This window comes from Plecotus auritus, assembly GCF_963455305.1.
Source record: "Plecotus auritus genome assembly, chromosome: 10".
Classification (NCBI taxonomy): domain Eukaryota; kingdom Metazoa; phylum Chordata; class Mammalia; order Chiroptera; family Vespertilionidae; genus Plecotus; species Plecotus auritus.
This window is the reverse complement of record NC_137785.1, coordinates 4103599-4119083: the sequence shown is the minus strand read 5'-3', so window position 1 is coordinate 4119083 and position 15485 is coordinate 4103599. Positions and strand designations below refer to the sequence as shown.

At 51.1% G+C, this 15485-nt stretch overlaps 1 protein-coding gene across 1 annotated transcript; it reads left to right on the top strand.

Moving 5' to 3' along the window:
* Positions 1-2666: 2666 nt before the first annotated feature.
* Positions 2667-10638, top strand: LOC308235291 (NACHT, LRR and PYD domains-containing protein 9B-like; the record flags this gene model as incomplete). The annotated part of the gene is made up of 5 exons (XM_080644051.1): positions 2667-2680; positions 3397-3567; positions 5868-6038; positions 7185-7355; positions 10506-10638. 5 exons carry the CDS (start codon positions 2667-2669, stop codon positions 10636-10638), a joined length of 660 nt encoding a protein of 219 aa, XP_080500177.1.
* Between the last annotated feature and the right edge of the window lie 4847 nt (positions 10639-15485).

Here is a 15485-nt window from a genome sequence, read left to right as displayed (position 1 = left end):
GTCTGGCAGGTGAGGAGACAGGAGAGGTGTAGAATAAGTGGGAGGCCCCCAGCGCCCCTTCCCTGAGTCCCCCCCGAGGGGGCGGGGAGGGGGGGTTTGCCCGGTGAAATGCCTCTACTCTGATGGTTTTTTTTCACGCACCCGGTGAGGCGGTGTCTCCGGGGACAGTGCCAGGTGGGGAGTCTGACTGGGGCGGTGCACCTGTCCCACGGTAACGCAGGTGCCCCTAAGGCGAGCTCAGGGAGGACCGAAACCTCCCGTGGAGCAGAAGGGCAAAAGCTGGCTGGATCTTGATTCTCGGTGCGAATACAGACCGTGACAGCGGGGCCTCACGATCCTTCTGACCTTTTGGGTTTTAAGCGGGAGGCGTCCGGAAAGGTCCCACAGGGATCGCGGGCTTGTGGCGGCCAGGCGTTCCTAGCCACGTCGCCTTGTGATCCTTCGCTGTCGGCTCTTCCTCTCCTTGTGAGGCAGGACGCCCCACGGGTGGGACTGCTCACCCACGAATAGGGAATGTGAGCTGGGCTGAGACCCGTGGTGAGCCGGGTTTGTTTTCCCCTACTGAGGATGTGTTGTTGCCATGGTAATCTGCTCAGTAGGAGAGGAACCGCAGGCTCAGACAGTTGGTGGATGTGCTTGGCTGAGGAGCCCATGGGGCGGCGCTACCATCTGTGGGGTTGTGACTGGAGCCCCTAAATCAGAGGCCCGCCCAGGCAGAGCGATTGGGTCCCTGTCCCCCCAACCCACCCCCGTCCCTTCCAGCAGGCCGTCTTGCCCCCCCGCCCGGCCCAGCGCTGTGTGGGGACCAGGGTCCGGTGTGGAGAGCCCTTCCGGGGAAAGGGGTGCGGTGGGAAAGGGGGCCGCCCCCTCGCCCTTCCTGGGGAACCTGGTGGTAAACCATATTCCTAGGCAACCCGCTTCTGGGTCGGGGTTTTGCATGTAGCAGAGCAGCTCCCTGGCTGCCATCTATTGAAAGTCAGCCCGGACACAGGGTTTGTCTCGCTCCGGGCCTCGCTCCTTCCCCGGGGGACAGCCGCCAGCCCAGTGCGGTGACGCGCTGCAGCCGAGGGAAGGAAGGGGCGGGGGGGCGGGGAACCACGCGTGTGGAGCCGGCTTGGCGTTGGTGTCTGTTCCTTCCTTCCTTCCTTCCTTCCTTCCTTTTGCACGCCTGCTCCCGAATCCCGCTGGGACAGGGAAGTGGGGGTGGGTGGTGGCGGATGCGCCCCTTTTCTAGGGGGGCTGAGGGTCGGCTCCTCCTCCCCATTTCTTCCTCCCCCGCTGAGGAGCGCGGTCGACCAGCACTCTCAAAACAGCAGGCGCAGGGCGGCCGCTGGGACGGAAGGTTGCCTGGTGGCTCTGGTCGACCAGATGGCCCGGCCCGGACTTAGTCTCTGGCGATGTGTGGGGACCTGGAGAGACAGGGTTGACCAGATGGCCCGGCCCGGACTTTGTCTCCGGCGGGCCAGATTGGGTTGGCCAGTTGTCTGTGGAGACCCAAGATGAGAGATTGAAGACATTGGGCTTGCGATTGAGTAGGGGTGGGATGGGGGCGGAGCCGGGTCCAGGGGTGGGTCCCGGTGCGGTCCGAAGACCAAATAAATGTTGACAGCATATTTAAAAAAAAAAAAGAAAGAAAAGAAAAAAGGATTCAGCCCTGGCAGGTGTTGCTCAATGGTTAGAGTGTCTGCCTGTGTACCAAAGGGTCACGGGTTCGATTCCTGGTCAAGGGCACATACCTGGGTTGCGGGTTCGATCCCCGGCCCTGGTCGGGCGCAAGCGGGAGGCAACCGGTGGATGTGTCTCTCTCACATCCGTGTTTGTCTCTGTCTTTCTCTGTTTCTCTCTGTGTCCCTCCCTCTCTTCCACTCTCTAAAAATCAATGGCAAAAATATTCTTGGGTGAAGATTAACAAAAGAAAGGAAAGAAAAAGGGATTCAGCTCTGGCCAGTGTGGCTCCATTGGTTGAGCGCCCTTAACCTGCTTACCAAGAGGTGGTGTGTTAGAGTCCAGGTCAGGGCTCCATCCCCAGTAGGGGGCGTGCAGGAGGCAGCCCATCGATGTCTCTCATCGGTGTTTCTCTCTCTCCGCCCCCCCTCCTTTCTCTCTCTCTCTTAAAAAAAAATTAAAAAAAATAAATAAAAAGAAGAAGGTGTTTATTGGATTCCTCTCAGGAGCAGGGCTTCGCAGTCCCATGTTGTTACCGTCCCCGCTGCTCATGCACTAGGGGACGGCTCCCTCTGCTGGGGCTGGGCGGGGAGGGCAGCAGAGCGCAGGCTTGGTTTGCCTGCGGGGCCACAGGGAACTTGGTGTTAAATCAGAAAAACTCGCGGCTGCCTGAAGTGGGGGCGGTGCGGGGGCGGTCACGTCTGTGGGAGCAGAGGGGCCTCCAGAAGCAGGCCTTCTATTCGCCTTGGCTGGTGGTTCCATATGTTGGTTTGTCCCAAAAGGTTGCAGGTTTGATTCCGGTCAGGGCACATGCCCAGACTACAGTTCCATCCCCACTCATTCATTGCACATACTGGAGGCAACTGGTGGATGTTTCTCTCTCACATCGATGCCTCTCTCTTTCTCTCTCCTTCTCCCCCACCCCAAATCAATAAACACATCCTCAGGTGAGGGTTAAAAATACACCCAACTTTTATTTGTGTGTGTGTGCGCCCGCGCACATGCATGTGTGCAGGTGTGTACAGATACATGCATTGCACACACACAGTGGCATTTAAAATAGAGGACTGGAATACTGTTACTGAGATGACTTCTATTTATTTATTTTAAATGAATTTTATTGACTGATAATTACAGAGTGGAAGAGAGGAGGAGAGAAACATCAATGTGAGAGAGACACATCGATTGGCTGCCTCCTGACAAGGGCCGGGGATCGAGCATGCAACCGAAGTACGTGCCCTTGACCGGAATCGAACCCGGGACCCTTTAGTCCGCAGGCTGATGCTCTATTCACTGAGCCAAACTGGCCAGGGATGAGATGACTTTTTAGACTGTGAAAGAAATTCAACAGTAAAATAAATAATTCCAGGGATAGTAAACATCAAAACCAAACTATTTAATTAATTTATTGATTTGAGAGAGAGAGAGAGAGAGAGAGATATCTGTTTGTTCTCCCACTTACTGATGCATTCACTGGTTGGTTGACTCTTGTATGTGCCCTGACCAAGAATCGAACCTGCGCCTTTTTGGTGTATGGGACAATGCTCCAACCAACGGAGCCACACCAGCCAGGGCAACTGCTACACATTTTAATCCTCTTTTTTTTTACTCATGTGCGCACCTGGTAGGAGGAATGGCAAAGCTTTTGCACATGCCTTCAGGCAACCGTTACCGCATGCCTCATAAGCAGGCTGACTGTGCGTGTGTATGTGTGCGTGTGTCTCTCTGCAGACTGACGTACTGCTGCCTCACCGCGGACGCCTGTGACTACGTCGCCCAAGCCCTCGTGCGGAGCACCTCTCTGTCCCTTCTCGACCTGGGGTCCAATTTCCTGGAAGACAGTGGAGTGAAGCTTCTTTGTGAAGCACTGAGGCAGCCAAGCTGCAACTTACAGCAGCTGTGGTAGGTCTGGCTCCACTGACTCCGATGTCAGGCGTCCTGTCCTGCGGAGGACACAGGAAGGAGGGAAAGCGTGGGGTCTGCTGGGAAAAACACACACACACACACACACACACACACACACACACACACACACACACACGAGGCTAAGTGTTGACCCCACCTGGTGCTTCTAGGAATGCCAGGGGTTCATTGATGCGTGTGCATCTTAATTAAAGGGCGCCTGGAACGTTGGGACATGCTCCTCTGTAGTTGGGTCTCGGGTCCTCTGTGCCCTAGACTAGTTGGGTGGACGTGTGAGGGCGCCCCTCTCCCCAGGAGGGTAAGTGTATCGCCCACCTGGAAGAACTGAGGCACCGAGAGGGAATGACCCACATACAGAAACATTGCCAATGATGTGCCTGTGACCAGCACTGGATTGATAACCGCAGGAGACGCCTCATGGGCACATTCATTCCTCCCGTGGGTAGAGGAGGAACGTGGTAACTGAAACGCTCCAACAGCCCTGCTTCTATAGAAGTCGATTTTATGGGATTTCACACACACACACACACACACACACGTGAGTGTGAGGCTGCAAGTAATTGTGTATTTGTGTATATATGGTGGTTTCTCAGTCTCGGCATGGTTGACATCTGGCCCAGATCATTCTTTGTCATGGGAGTGCTGTCCTGTGCTTTGTAGGGTGTTTTAACCGAACAGGGATGTCGGTAGCACCCTGTGTCCTAGTGTGGCAACCAAAAATGTCTCCCGGCATTGCCCAATGTCCCCTGGGAGGGGCATGAGCAAAAAATCATCTCTGCTTGAGAACCACGGATAAGCGTACACACAGCAATGCACACATACACATGCAGATGCATGTATCAGATATATTACACACATGTGTGTATGTAGGTGTCCCTATATATGCATGCCCATAGACACTCACACATGCAGGTATACATGTAAGACTCGTGTTTATGTGTGCATGTGTATACAGGCACACGTGTATGTTCGCGGGTGATGAGTATTGTGGGGAAGCATGAGCTTAAATGCAGCGAGGGGACTGGGACATGATACTATGTAAGTATTCAGGGCAGAGCTCACCAAAAGGTGACATTCGTGGGGAGATTTGAAGGGCGTGAGGAGTAGCCCTGCTGGTATTTGAGCCGAGAGCATTCTCACCAGTGAGAACACTAAGAGCAGGGGCCCCGGGCAGGGAGGCCATGAGGGCAGGAGACTTGCAGGGAGCCCAGAGTGTTGGGCTGATGAGGTGGAACTGAGAAGTTGTAGGATCTTCATCATCACCACAATCACCATCTCCATCATCACCATCACCACAGTCACCACGACCACCGTGACCATTATCATCACTCTCACCATCACCTAACTTTCATCACCATCATCATCTCCAGCATCATCACTATTATCACCACCACCACCACCATCATCACCATTATCATTATCATCATCATCACCACAATCACCATCACTATCATCACCATCATCACCATCACCATGACCACCGTGACCATATCATCACTACTACCATCACCATAATCTTCACCACCACCATCATCTCCAGCATCATCACTATTATCACCACCACCACCATCATCACCATTATCATTATCATCATCATCACCACAATCACCATCACTATCATCACCATCATCACCATCACCATGACCACCGTGACCATATCATCACTACTACCATCACCATAATCTTCACCACCACCATCATCTCCAGCATCATCACTATTATCACCACCACCACCATCATCACCATTATCATTATCATCATCATCACAATCACCGTCACTATCATCACCATCACCATGACCACCGTGACCATATCATCACTACTACCATCACCATAATCTTCACCACCATCATCATCTCCAGCATCATCACTATTATCACCACCATAACCACCACCATCATCACTATCATCACCATCATCACCACCATCATTCTTATCACCACCATCATCACTATTGTCATCATCAGCATCACTACCACCATCATCATCACTGCCACCACCATCACCACCTCCATATTGCCTCCAGCATCACCATCATCTTCACCACCACCATCATCTCCAGCATCACCATCATCACTTCCATATCACCTCTATCATCGTCACTATCATCGCCATCACCATCTCCTGTATCATCACTGTCATCATCACCATCACCATCATCATCTCAGAAGCACTCGGGCATTTCATCCTTCACAGCAGTAAGTGAAAGTAAGCTGAGGCGATCAAGACTGGACCTCATGATTGTGTCTATTTGTGTGTGTGTCTCCCCCCCCCCTCAGGTTGGCGGGATGTTACCTCACTCCTGCCTGCTGCGAGGACCTCTCTATCGTTCTTATTAGCAACGGAAAACTGAAGACTCTGAAACTAGGGGACAATAAAATACAAGATGCTGGTGTCAAACAGTTATGTGGGGCGTTGAGGCACCCTAACTGTAAACTGGAGAATCTCGGGTGAGTGTGTACGGGTGGTCTTTGTGGGTAGGCTTCCCTGTTTCAAGAACAGGAACAGCCCTAGCCGGTGTGGCACAGTGGATAGAGCGTCGACCTGTGGACCAAAGGGTCCTGGGTTCGATCCCAATCAAGGGCACGTACCTTGGTTGCAGGCTCCTCGGGCCCTGGCCCGGGTCGGAGGCAACCAATCGTGTTTCTCTGTCGTTCCCTCTCTCTCCCATGCTCCCTAAAAATCAATGGAAAAATATCCTTGGGTGAAGATTAAAAAAAAAAGAAAGAAAGAAAGAAAGAAAGAAAGAAAGAAAGAAAGAAAGAAAGAAAGAACAGCTGGAGGATTCCCAGGACTGAAGGGTCTGGAACTATCTAAGGAAAATGCTGTCCTGGGAGACCAGGGGTTCCCAAGCTTGGCATTACGTATTGACATTTGGGACTAGATCAGGGGTGGGCAAACTTTTTGACTCGAGGGCCACCATGGGTTCTTAAACTGGACCGGAGGGCCGGAACAAAAGCATGGATGGAGTGTTTGTGTGAACTAATATAAATTCAAGGTAAAGGAGCGGAGGGGAGAGCAAGAGAACCGGCTAGAACAGCCGGATCCGGCCCGTGGGCCGTAGTTTGCCCACGGCTGGACTAGATGGTTCTTTGTTGTGACGGGGAGAGGGGACTGTCCTGTGCCCTGTAGGGTGTTAGGCTGTGGCCCTGGCTTCTTTCTACCCACCAGCTGCCAGTAGCGTCCCCACGTGTGTCGAATGTCTCCTGACATTGCCACATGACCCCCAGGGGACACAATGGCCCCCCGTTGAGAACCACAAGTCTAGACCCATGGTCGGCAAACTGTGGCTCGCGAGCCACATGCTGCTCTTTGGCCCCTTGAGTGTGGCTCTTCCACAAAATACCATGGCCTGGGCGAGTCTATTTTGAAGAAGTGGCATTAGAAGAAGTTTAAGTTTAAACAATTTGGCTCTCCAAAGACATTTCAATCGTTGTCCTGTTGATATTTGGCTCTGTGGACTGATGAGTTTGCCGACCACGGGTCTAGACCATCAAGTCTCCCGCTCCGATGCGTGGAGGGGGCATTTCGCCATAGCGCGCCTTCCAGCCCAGCCAAAGCCGGGGCGGTTTCTCTGGTGTGCTTCTCCGCGGCAGGCTGGAGCTGTGTGAGCTCACCTCGGCCTGCTGCGAGGACCTGGCCTCGGCCCTCACCGTCTGCAAATCCCTGAGGGGCCTGAACCTGGAATGGAACAGCCTGGACCACGATGGGATGGTGGTGCTGTGTGAAGCCTTGGGCCACCAGGACTGTGCACTGCAGCTGCTCGGGTGAGTGGGCGCTTGTCTTGGTGGTGGGTGATCCCAGAGAGACGCTGGTCTCCGGGGCAGGCCTGCTGAGCCTCGGTGCAATGGACGTGGGGCTGCAGAGCTCTTGGCTGCATCGCAGCGTGTTGAGTAGCATCCCCGGTGTCTACCTGCGCGTCAGGTGCCCCTAGCACCTCTCTCCAGTCGTGATGATCAAGAACGGGAACTTCTTGCCAAAACCGGTGTGGCTCAGTGGATAGAGCATCGGCCTGTGGACTGAAAGGTCCCAGGTTTGATTCCGGTCAAGGGCACGTAACTTGGTTGCGGGCACATCCCCAGTAGGGGGTGTGCAAGAGGCAGCTGATCGATGTTTCTCTCTCATCGATGTTTCTAACTCTCTATCCCTCTTCCTTCCTCTCTGTAAAAAATCAATAAAATATATATTTAAAAAAAAAAAAGAACGGGAACTTCAGCCGGGCCAGCGTGGCTCAGTGGTTGAGGGTCAACCTATGAACCTAAAGGTCACAGTTCGATTCCCAGTCAGGGCACATGCCGGGTTGTGAGCTCGATCCCCAGTAAGGGGGCGTGCAGGAGGCAGCTGATCAATGATTCTCTCTCATCATGGATGTTCCTATCTCTCTCCCCCTCTCCCTTCCTCTCTGAAATCAATAAAAAATATATATATATATATATATATATATATATATATATATATATATATATACATATATATATATATATATATATATATATATACATATATATATATATATATATATATATATATATATATATATATATATATCTCCTATCTAATAAAAGAGTAATATGCAAACTGACCATCACTCCAACACACAAGATGGCTGCCCCCATGTGGACACAAGATGGCCACCACAAGACGGCCAGCAGGGGAAGGCAGTTGGGAGGGACCAGGCCTGCAAGGGAGGGCAGTTGGGGGCGATCAAGCCTGCAGGGGAGGGTAGTTGGGAGGGACCAGGCCTGCAGAGGAGGGAAGTTGGGGGTGACCAGGCCTGCAGGGGAGGGCAGTTAGGGGCAAACAGGATGGCAGGGGAGCAGTTAGGCATCAATCAGGCTGGCAGGGGAGTGTTAGGGGATGATCAGGCTGGCAGGCAGAAGCGGTTAGGGGCAATCAGGAAGGCAGGCAGGAGAGCAGTTGGGAGCCAGCAGTCCTGGATTGTGAGAGGGATCCCAGATTGGAGAAGGTGCAGGCTGGGCTGAGGGACACCCCCACCCCCTGTGCATGATATTCGTGCACCGGGCCTCTAGTGTGTGTGTGTGTGTATATATATATATATATATATATATATATATATATGAATTTCAAAGTTGCTAAGAGACTATATCTTTTTAAAAATATATTTTTATTGATTTCAAAGAGGAAGAAAGAGGGAGAGAGAGATAGGAACATCCATGATGAGAGAGAATCATTGATTGGCTGCCTCCTGCACACCCCCCCACCCCACCACTGGGGATCGAGCCCACATCCTGGGCATGTGCCCTGACCAGAATCGAACCTCAGACTCTTCAGTCCACAGGACGATGCTCTATCCACTGAGCCAAACCAGCTAGGGCAAGAGACTAGATCTTATTTGTTCTCACCAAGAAAAATTATAATTATATGATGTGATGGAGGTTATATTCCAATATACAGATATATTGAACCAACCCGTTACATACCTTAAACTTATACAATGTTATATGTCAATCCCATTTCAACAAAAATGAATTAATGTGAAAAAAGACTGGCTATATCCCATTCATTCCCTGAAGTTTAAAAAAATGTCTCCAGACATTGACAGATGTCACTTCAGAGGCAGAATTGCCCCAGGTGAGAAGCACTTTTTTGCTAGACACACCGTCTTCTACTTACGTTGCCCCAAAACATGCAATCCCAGCTCAGAGATGGGGGAGGGGTTCTCTAGACAGCTGAGCAGGGTCTTGACCCAGAAGTCTGTTCCTGAATCAAGAGTAGCACTTAGTAGTGTTCCAGACGTTGTACCTGCATTTAGAGTGGATGTAATGGACACCTGTAGAGGGAGTACCTGACTCCCTTCCAGATACTAGGCCCCTGGATGAACAAAATGGCTCATCTCGCTACTGTTCATATAGCTATTCTACAGGAAAGATTTGTGCTTTCTCCTTAAAAAAAAAAAAAAATTATGTTTTTTAAAATTTAATTTATTGGGGGGTGGCATTGGTTAATAAAATCATACAGGTTTCAGGCATACAATTCTACACGATGTCATTTTTATATTGTACTAGAGGCCCAGTGCAAGGGTTCGTGCACTGGTGGGGTCCCTCGGCCTGGCCTGCACCCTCTCGCAATTTGGGATGCCTTGGGGGATGTCGGACTGCCGGTTTCGGTCCGATCCCCGCAGGCTAGGCTAAGGGATGCCACCGGTGCACAAATCTGTGCACCAGGCCTCTAGTCTATAATAATAAAAGCATAATATGCTAATTAGACTGGACGTCCTTCTGGACGACCTTCTGGACAAAGCTGGGGCTGCGAGGAAAGCCTGGGTCCCGGGTGCCTGCTGGCGGCCAGAAGGAAGCCCAGGTCCCGGGTGCCGGAGGGAAACCTGGGACCCAGGTGTCAGAGGGAAGCCAGTACTGGCAGCCAGGGGAAGGAAGGCCTACTCTTGAATGAATTTTGTGCATCGGACCTCTAGTACGCATATAAGATCTTTGGTTAATCTCTCTCGCCCTCCCCGCTTCCCTCTGAGATTCATCAGTCTGTTCCATGTTTCCATGCCTGTGCATTGAGTGTCTGCCCCCCGGTGGTCAGTGCGTGTCATAGCTACCAGTCAAACGGTCGAATGATTGCTTAGGCTTTTATATATATAGATTGTGTGTTTACCACCCCAAGTCAAGTCTCCTTCCATCATCATTTATTCCCCCTTTTTCCTCCTTCCCTCTGGCAATCACCACACTGTTGTCTGTGTCCATGAGTCTTTCTCTTTTTTTTTTTACTTTGCTTAATCCCTTCACCCTTCTCCCTCAGCCCCCAACCCACTCCCTTCTGACAGTTGTCAGTCTATTCTCTGTATCCATGAGTCTGGCTTCCACTTCTCACCTTCCGTGCACGTCTCCCAGTCGTGTCTAGGTGAGAGTGGCATTGGGGTGCAGAGAGGGCAACGATGTCTATCTCCCCAGGCTGGACAAAGATGCATTTGAGGAGGAAACCCAGTATCTGCTGAAGGCTGTGGATGAGAAGAATCCCCAACTGACCATTTGCACTACACCTTGGGACAGAGATGAGCTGATGCTGAAAGGTGTGTTCGTCTGACAGGGAGCACCCTGGCGTCATCTCCTTCGGGCACATCCAGTCCTGCACACTGGCCATCATGAGTCAGTGGGAACCTGCTGTCTGTGCCCGAGACCTCAATCCCCCATCCCTGAAATTCCCACCCCACCTGGTAATGCTTAGAAGAACAAATACATTAAAGGGATACACACTTTGAAAAGCATGCCTTCACTGTCTTCATGGATGTCTTCGAATGTGGGAGCTTGGGTTTGAGGGGACCGCCATCCTCGGACACTTCTGACGGAGAAGTGATGCTACAATGGGTCCATGGGTTTTTAGATTTCATCGTTATCACGACAGCAAACATCCACCCAAACGTGGCGTTGTTAGTTCTCCGGTCTCAAGTTGGTTTTTCAAAAACATGTATTTGTATTGATTTCAGAGAGGAAGGGAGAGGGAGAGAGAGATAGAAGCATCAACGATGAGAGAGAATTGTTGATCAGCTGCCTCCTGCAGGCCCCCCCCCCCTCCTGGGGAGCGAGCCCGCAACCTGGGCATGTATGTGCCCTGACTGGGAATCGAACCATGACCTCCTGGTTCATAGCTTGATGCTCAACCACTGAGCCGCTCCAGCTGGGCTCAAGTTAGATTTTTTAAAAAATTCAATTTATTGAGGTAACGTTGGCTAATAACATGATATAACTTTCAGGTGCACAACATTACCGTTTGATACCTGTCCATCCCGGTGTGTGCTCAGTGCCTGGAGTCTAGTTTCCTTCTGTTACCACATACCCGGCTCCCTTTACCAAAGCTGCCCTCCCCATTCCCTTTCCCCACTGGTGACCACCATTCTGTGGTCTGTATCTATGGGTTTGTTTTGCTAGTTCCTTTTTGTTTTATATTCCACACTAGAGGCCCGGTGCATGAAATTCGTGCACTCAGGATGTTGGTCCCTCAGCCTGGCCTGTGCCCATGGGGAGCCCTTGGGGGATGTCTGCCTGCCCTCCGCAGAGGCGGGAGAGGCTTCTGCCACCGCCACTGACCTCGCCAGCCATGAGCCCAGCTCAGGGCTTCTGGCTGAGGGGCGCTCCCCCTGTGGGGCACACTGACCACCAGGGGGCAGCTCCTGCGTTGAGCGTCTGCCCCCTGGGTGGTCAGAGCGCGTCATAGCGACCGGTCGTTCTGCCGTTTGGTCGATTTGCTTACTAGGGTTTTATTATATAGGATAAGAGTGCAATAATATGTTTTTTGTTCTTTTTGATCTGACTTATTTTACTTAGCATAATATTCTCAAGATCCATCCGTGTTGCCATCAAACACAATATTTTATCTTTTTTATGTCTGAATGACACTTCATTGTGCGTGTATGCATAGACAATGCAATTGTATACACACACATATACATATACATATAGGGTGGGGCAGAAGTAGGTTTACAGTTGTTCATATGGAAAAATATAATAATTAATAAATAATAATATAAAAATAAACTGTGGCCCTGACCGGTTTGGCTCAGTGGATAGAGCATCGGACTGTGGACTAAAGGGTCCCAGGTTCGATTCCTGTCAAGGGCATGTACCTTGGTTGCCGGCACATCTCCAGTGGGGGGTGTGCAGGAGGCAGCTGATAGATGTTTCTCTCTCATCGATGTTTCTAACTCTCTGTCCCTCTCCCTTCCTCTCTGTAAAAAAAAATCAATAAAATATATTTTTAAAAAAGAATAAACTTTTGTGTACTCACAACTGTAAATCTACTTTTGCCCATCCTGTATACATATACATATATATACATACATATACATATATATATATATACCATGTCATCTTTATTCACCTGTCAATGGACGCTTAGGTTATTTCCATGTCTTGGCTATTGTAAATAGTGCTGTAATGAACATAGGGGTACATATCATTTTTAGGGGTACATATCTTCTTAAAAAACATTTAATTGACTATTGGGGTGACATTAATAAAATTATATACTAGTAGGTTTCAGGTGTACGTTCTATAATACATCATCTGCATATTGTATTGTGTGTTCACCACCCCAAGTCAAATCTCCCTCCATCTCCATTTATCCCCCCTTTACCCTCTCCTACCTCCCCCACCTCCCCTTTCCTTCTGGCAATCACCATACTGTTGTCCAGGTCTATGAGTTTCTTTTCTTTGCTTAATTCCTTCGCCGTTTTCACTCAGCCCCCAAGCCCCCTCACCTCTGACAGCTGTCAGTCTGTTCTCTTTATCTATGAGTCTGTTTCTATTTTGTTCATTAGATTCCACATACAAGTGAAATCTTACGGTACTTGTCTTTCTCTGACTGGCTTATTTCTTTCAGTTAGCATAATAATCCCTAGGCTCAGCCATGCTGTCACAAAAGGTAAGATTTCCTTCCTTTTTTTTTTTTTTTTTTTTTTTTTATATAGCTGAGTGGTATTCCATGGTGTAAATGGACCACAGCTTTTTTATCCACTCATCCACTGATGGACACTTGGGCTGCTTCTAAATCTTGCCTAGCTACACTAATAAAAGAGAAATATGCAAATTAACCATCACTCTGCTATGCCCACCAGCCACGCCCACCAGTCAATCAGGATCAAGTATGCAAATTAACCCAACCAAGATGGTGGCAGGCCATGGAGCTGGAGCAAGCAGGAGGCTTGGGTTGCCCCGGCGATGGAGGAAGCCAAGCTTCCCGCTTGCCCTGGCCTCCATTTGATGCTACAAAGTTTCAATTATAGAAGATAAATAAATCCTAGATACTTGCTTCTAGCTGGCCCTGGCCTCCACTCAAGGAGGTGCTGAAAAAAAAAAAAGAAAAAAAGGAGGGGCTGGGACCTTGGTTTGCCACGGGGTGATCAGGTCAGGATGGGAAGGCGGGGGCCATTGGGGGTCAGCAGACCAGCAGTGGGGCCAGTTGGGGGTGAGCAGGCCATCAGTGGGGGTCAGTTGGAGGTGATCAGGACAGCGGGGGGGGGCCAGTTTGGAGAGAGCAGGCCAGCAGTGGGGGCAGTTGGGGGTGAACAGGCCAATAGGGAGGAAAGGTGGGGGCAAGCAGGCCAGCAGGGGGGGCAGTTGGGGGTGAGCAGGCCAATGGGGAGGAAAAGTGGGGGCGAGAAGGCCAGCAGGGGGGCAGTTGGGAGTGAGCAGGCTGGTGGGGGGGGGCAGTTGGGGGCGAGCAGGCCGGCAGGCAGACAGGTGAGCAGCTGGAGCCAGCAGTCCCGGATTGTGAGAGGGATGGCTGACTGCCAGTTTAGGCCCGATCCCTGTAAATTGGCAGTAGGACATCCTTTGAGGGGTCCCAGATTGGAGAGGGTGCAGGCCAGGCTGAAGAACACCCCCCCCCCATGCACGAATTTCATGCACTGGGCCACTAGTCCTATATAATAAAACCCTAATATGCAAATCAACCGAATGGTGGAAAGATGGGTCGCTATGACACGCACTGATGACCAGAGGGCAGAAGCTCAACGCAGGAGCTGCCCCCTGGTGGTCAGTGCGCTCCCACAGGGGGAGTGCCACTCAGCCAGAAGCCGGGCTCATGGCTGGTGAATGCAGCAGCAGTGGTGGGAGCCTCTCCCGCCTCCGCTGTAGGTGGGCGGTAAGTGAAGGGTCCTGGACTGTGAGAGACCTGGACTGTGAGAGGGATGTCTGACTGCCGGCTTAGGCCCGATCCCCCCAGGGGGCCGACATCCCCTGAGGGGTTCCATACTGCGAGAGGGTGCAGGCTGGGCTGAGGGACACGCCCCCCCCCCCAGTGCATGCATTTTTGTGCACCGGGCCTCTAGTTATAAATAATGCTGCAATGAACACAAGGGCACATATATTCTTTCGAATTCGTGTTTCAGGTTTCTTTGGATATATTCCCAGAAGTGGAATCACTGGGTCAAAAGGCTGTTTCATTTTTAATTTTTTTAAAAAATTCTGTTAACATTTATTTGCTCTTCGGCCAGGCCCCATCCCCGCCCCTGGCCTCACCCCCCCACTCAATTGCCGGTCTCCCATCTCCACAGACAACTGGTCAACCCAATCACTCTGACCCACCGCTAGAGACAAAGTCAGGGCCGGCCATCTGGTTGACCCCATCTCTCACGGTCCACACCGCTGCTGAAGACTAAGTCCGAGCCCCGCCATCTGGTCGACATGGCAACCATCAGTCCCTGCCGCCACCCTGTGCCCGCCCTGTGCCTGTGGTTTTGGGAGTGCTGGTCGACCGGGCTCCTTGGAGGGGGAGGAAAAAAAGGGGGAGGAGGGAGCCGGCCTTCGGCCCCCCTGGGAAAGGAGTCGAGTCTGCCGCCACCCACCTCTCTTCCCCGTCCCAACCTGGGGGCCAGAAGGCCCCGGTGGGGTTCAGGAGAGGAGGCAACCATCACCGTTCTGGGCGCGAAGGAAAGTCATTTTTAATTTAAAAAATATATATTTTTTATTGATTTCAGAGATGAAGGGAAAGGGAGAGGCAGACAGAAACATCAACGATGAGAGAGAATCATGGGTCAGCTGCCTCCTGCACGCCCCCAACTGGGGATCGAGCCTGCAACCTAGGCATGTGCCCTTGGCCAGGAATCAAACCCAGACCCTTCAGTCTACAGGCCGACGCTCTATCCACCGAGCCAAATCAGCTGGGGCTCATATTTATTTATCTTTGTTTTGTTTGTAGCTAGGGCTCATTTTTAATTTTTGAGGAAAGGGCCTACTGTGTGGATCTCAGGGGAAACGGCTCAGTTATAGATGTCCCACTTTTAAATTTCAGGGTAGATATAAAAGGCCTGTCTGTCCGAAGTGAGACAGGCTGCTGTATCCCTCCAGTATTTAGATTTGACGAGTTTCTGGTCCAATAGAAATTACATTTCCAAATCTCCACCCCTCCTTTCGTGTAGGACACCCCAACTAGCT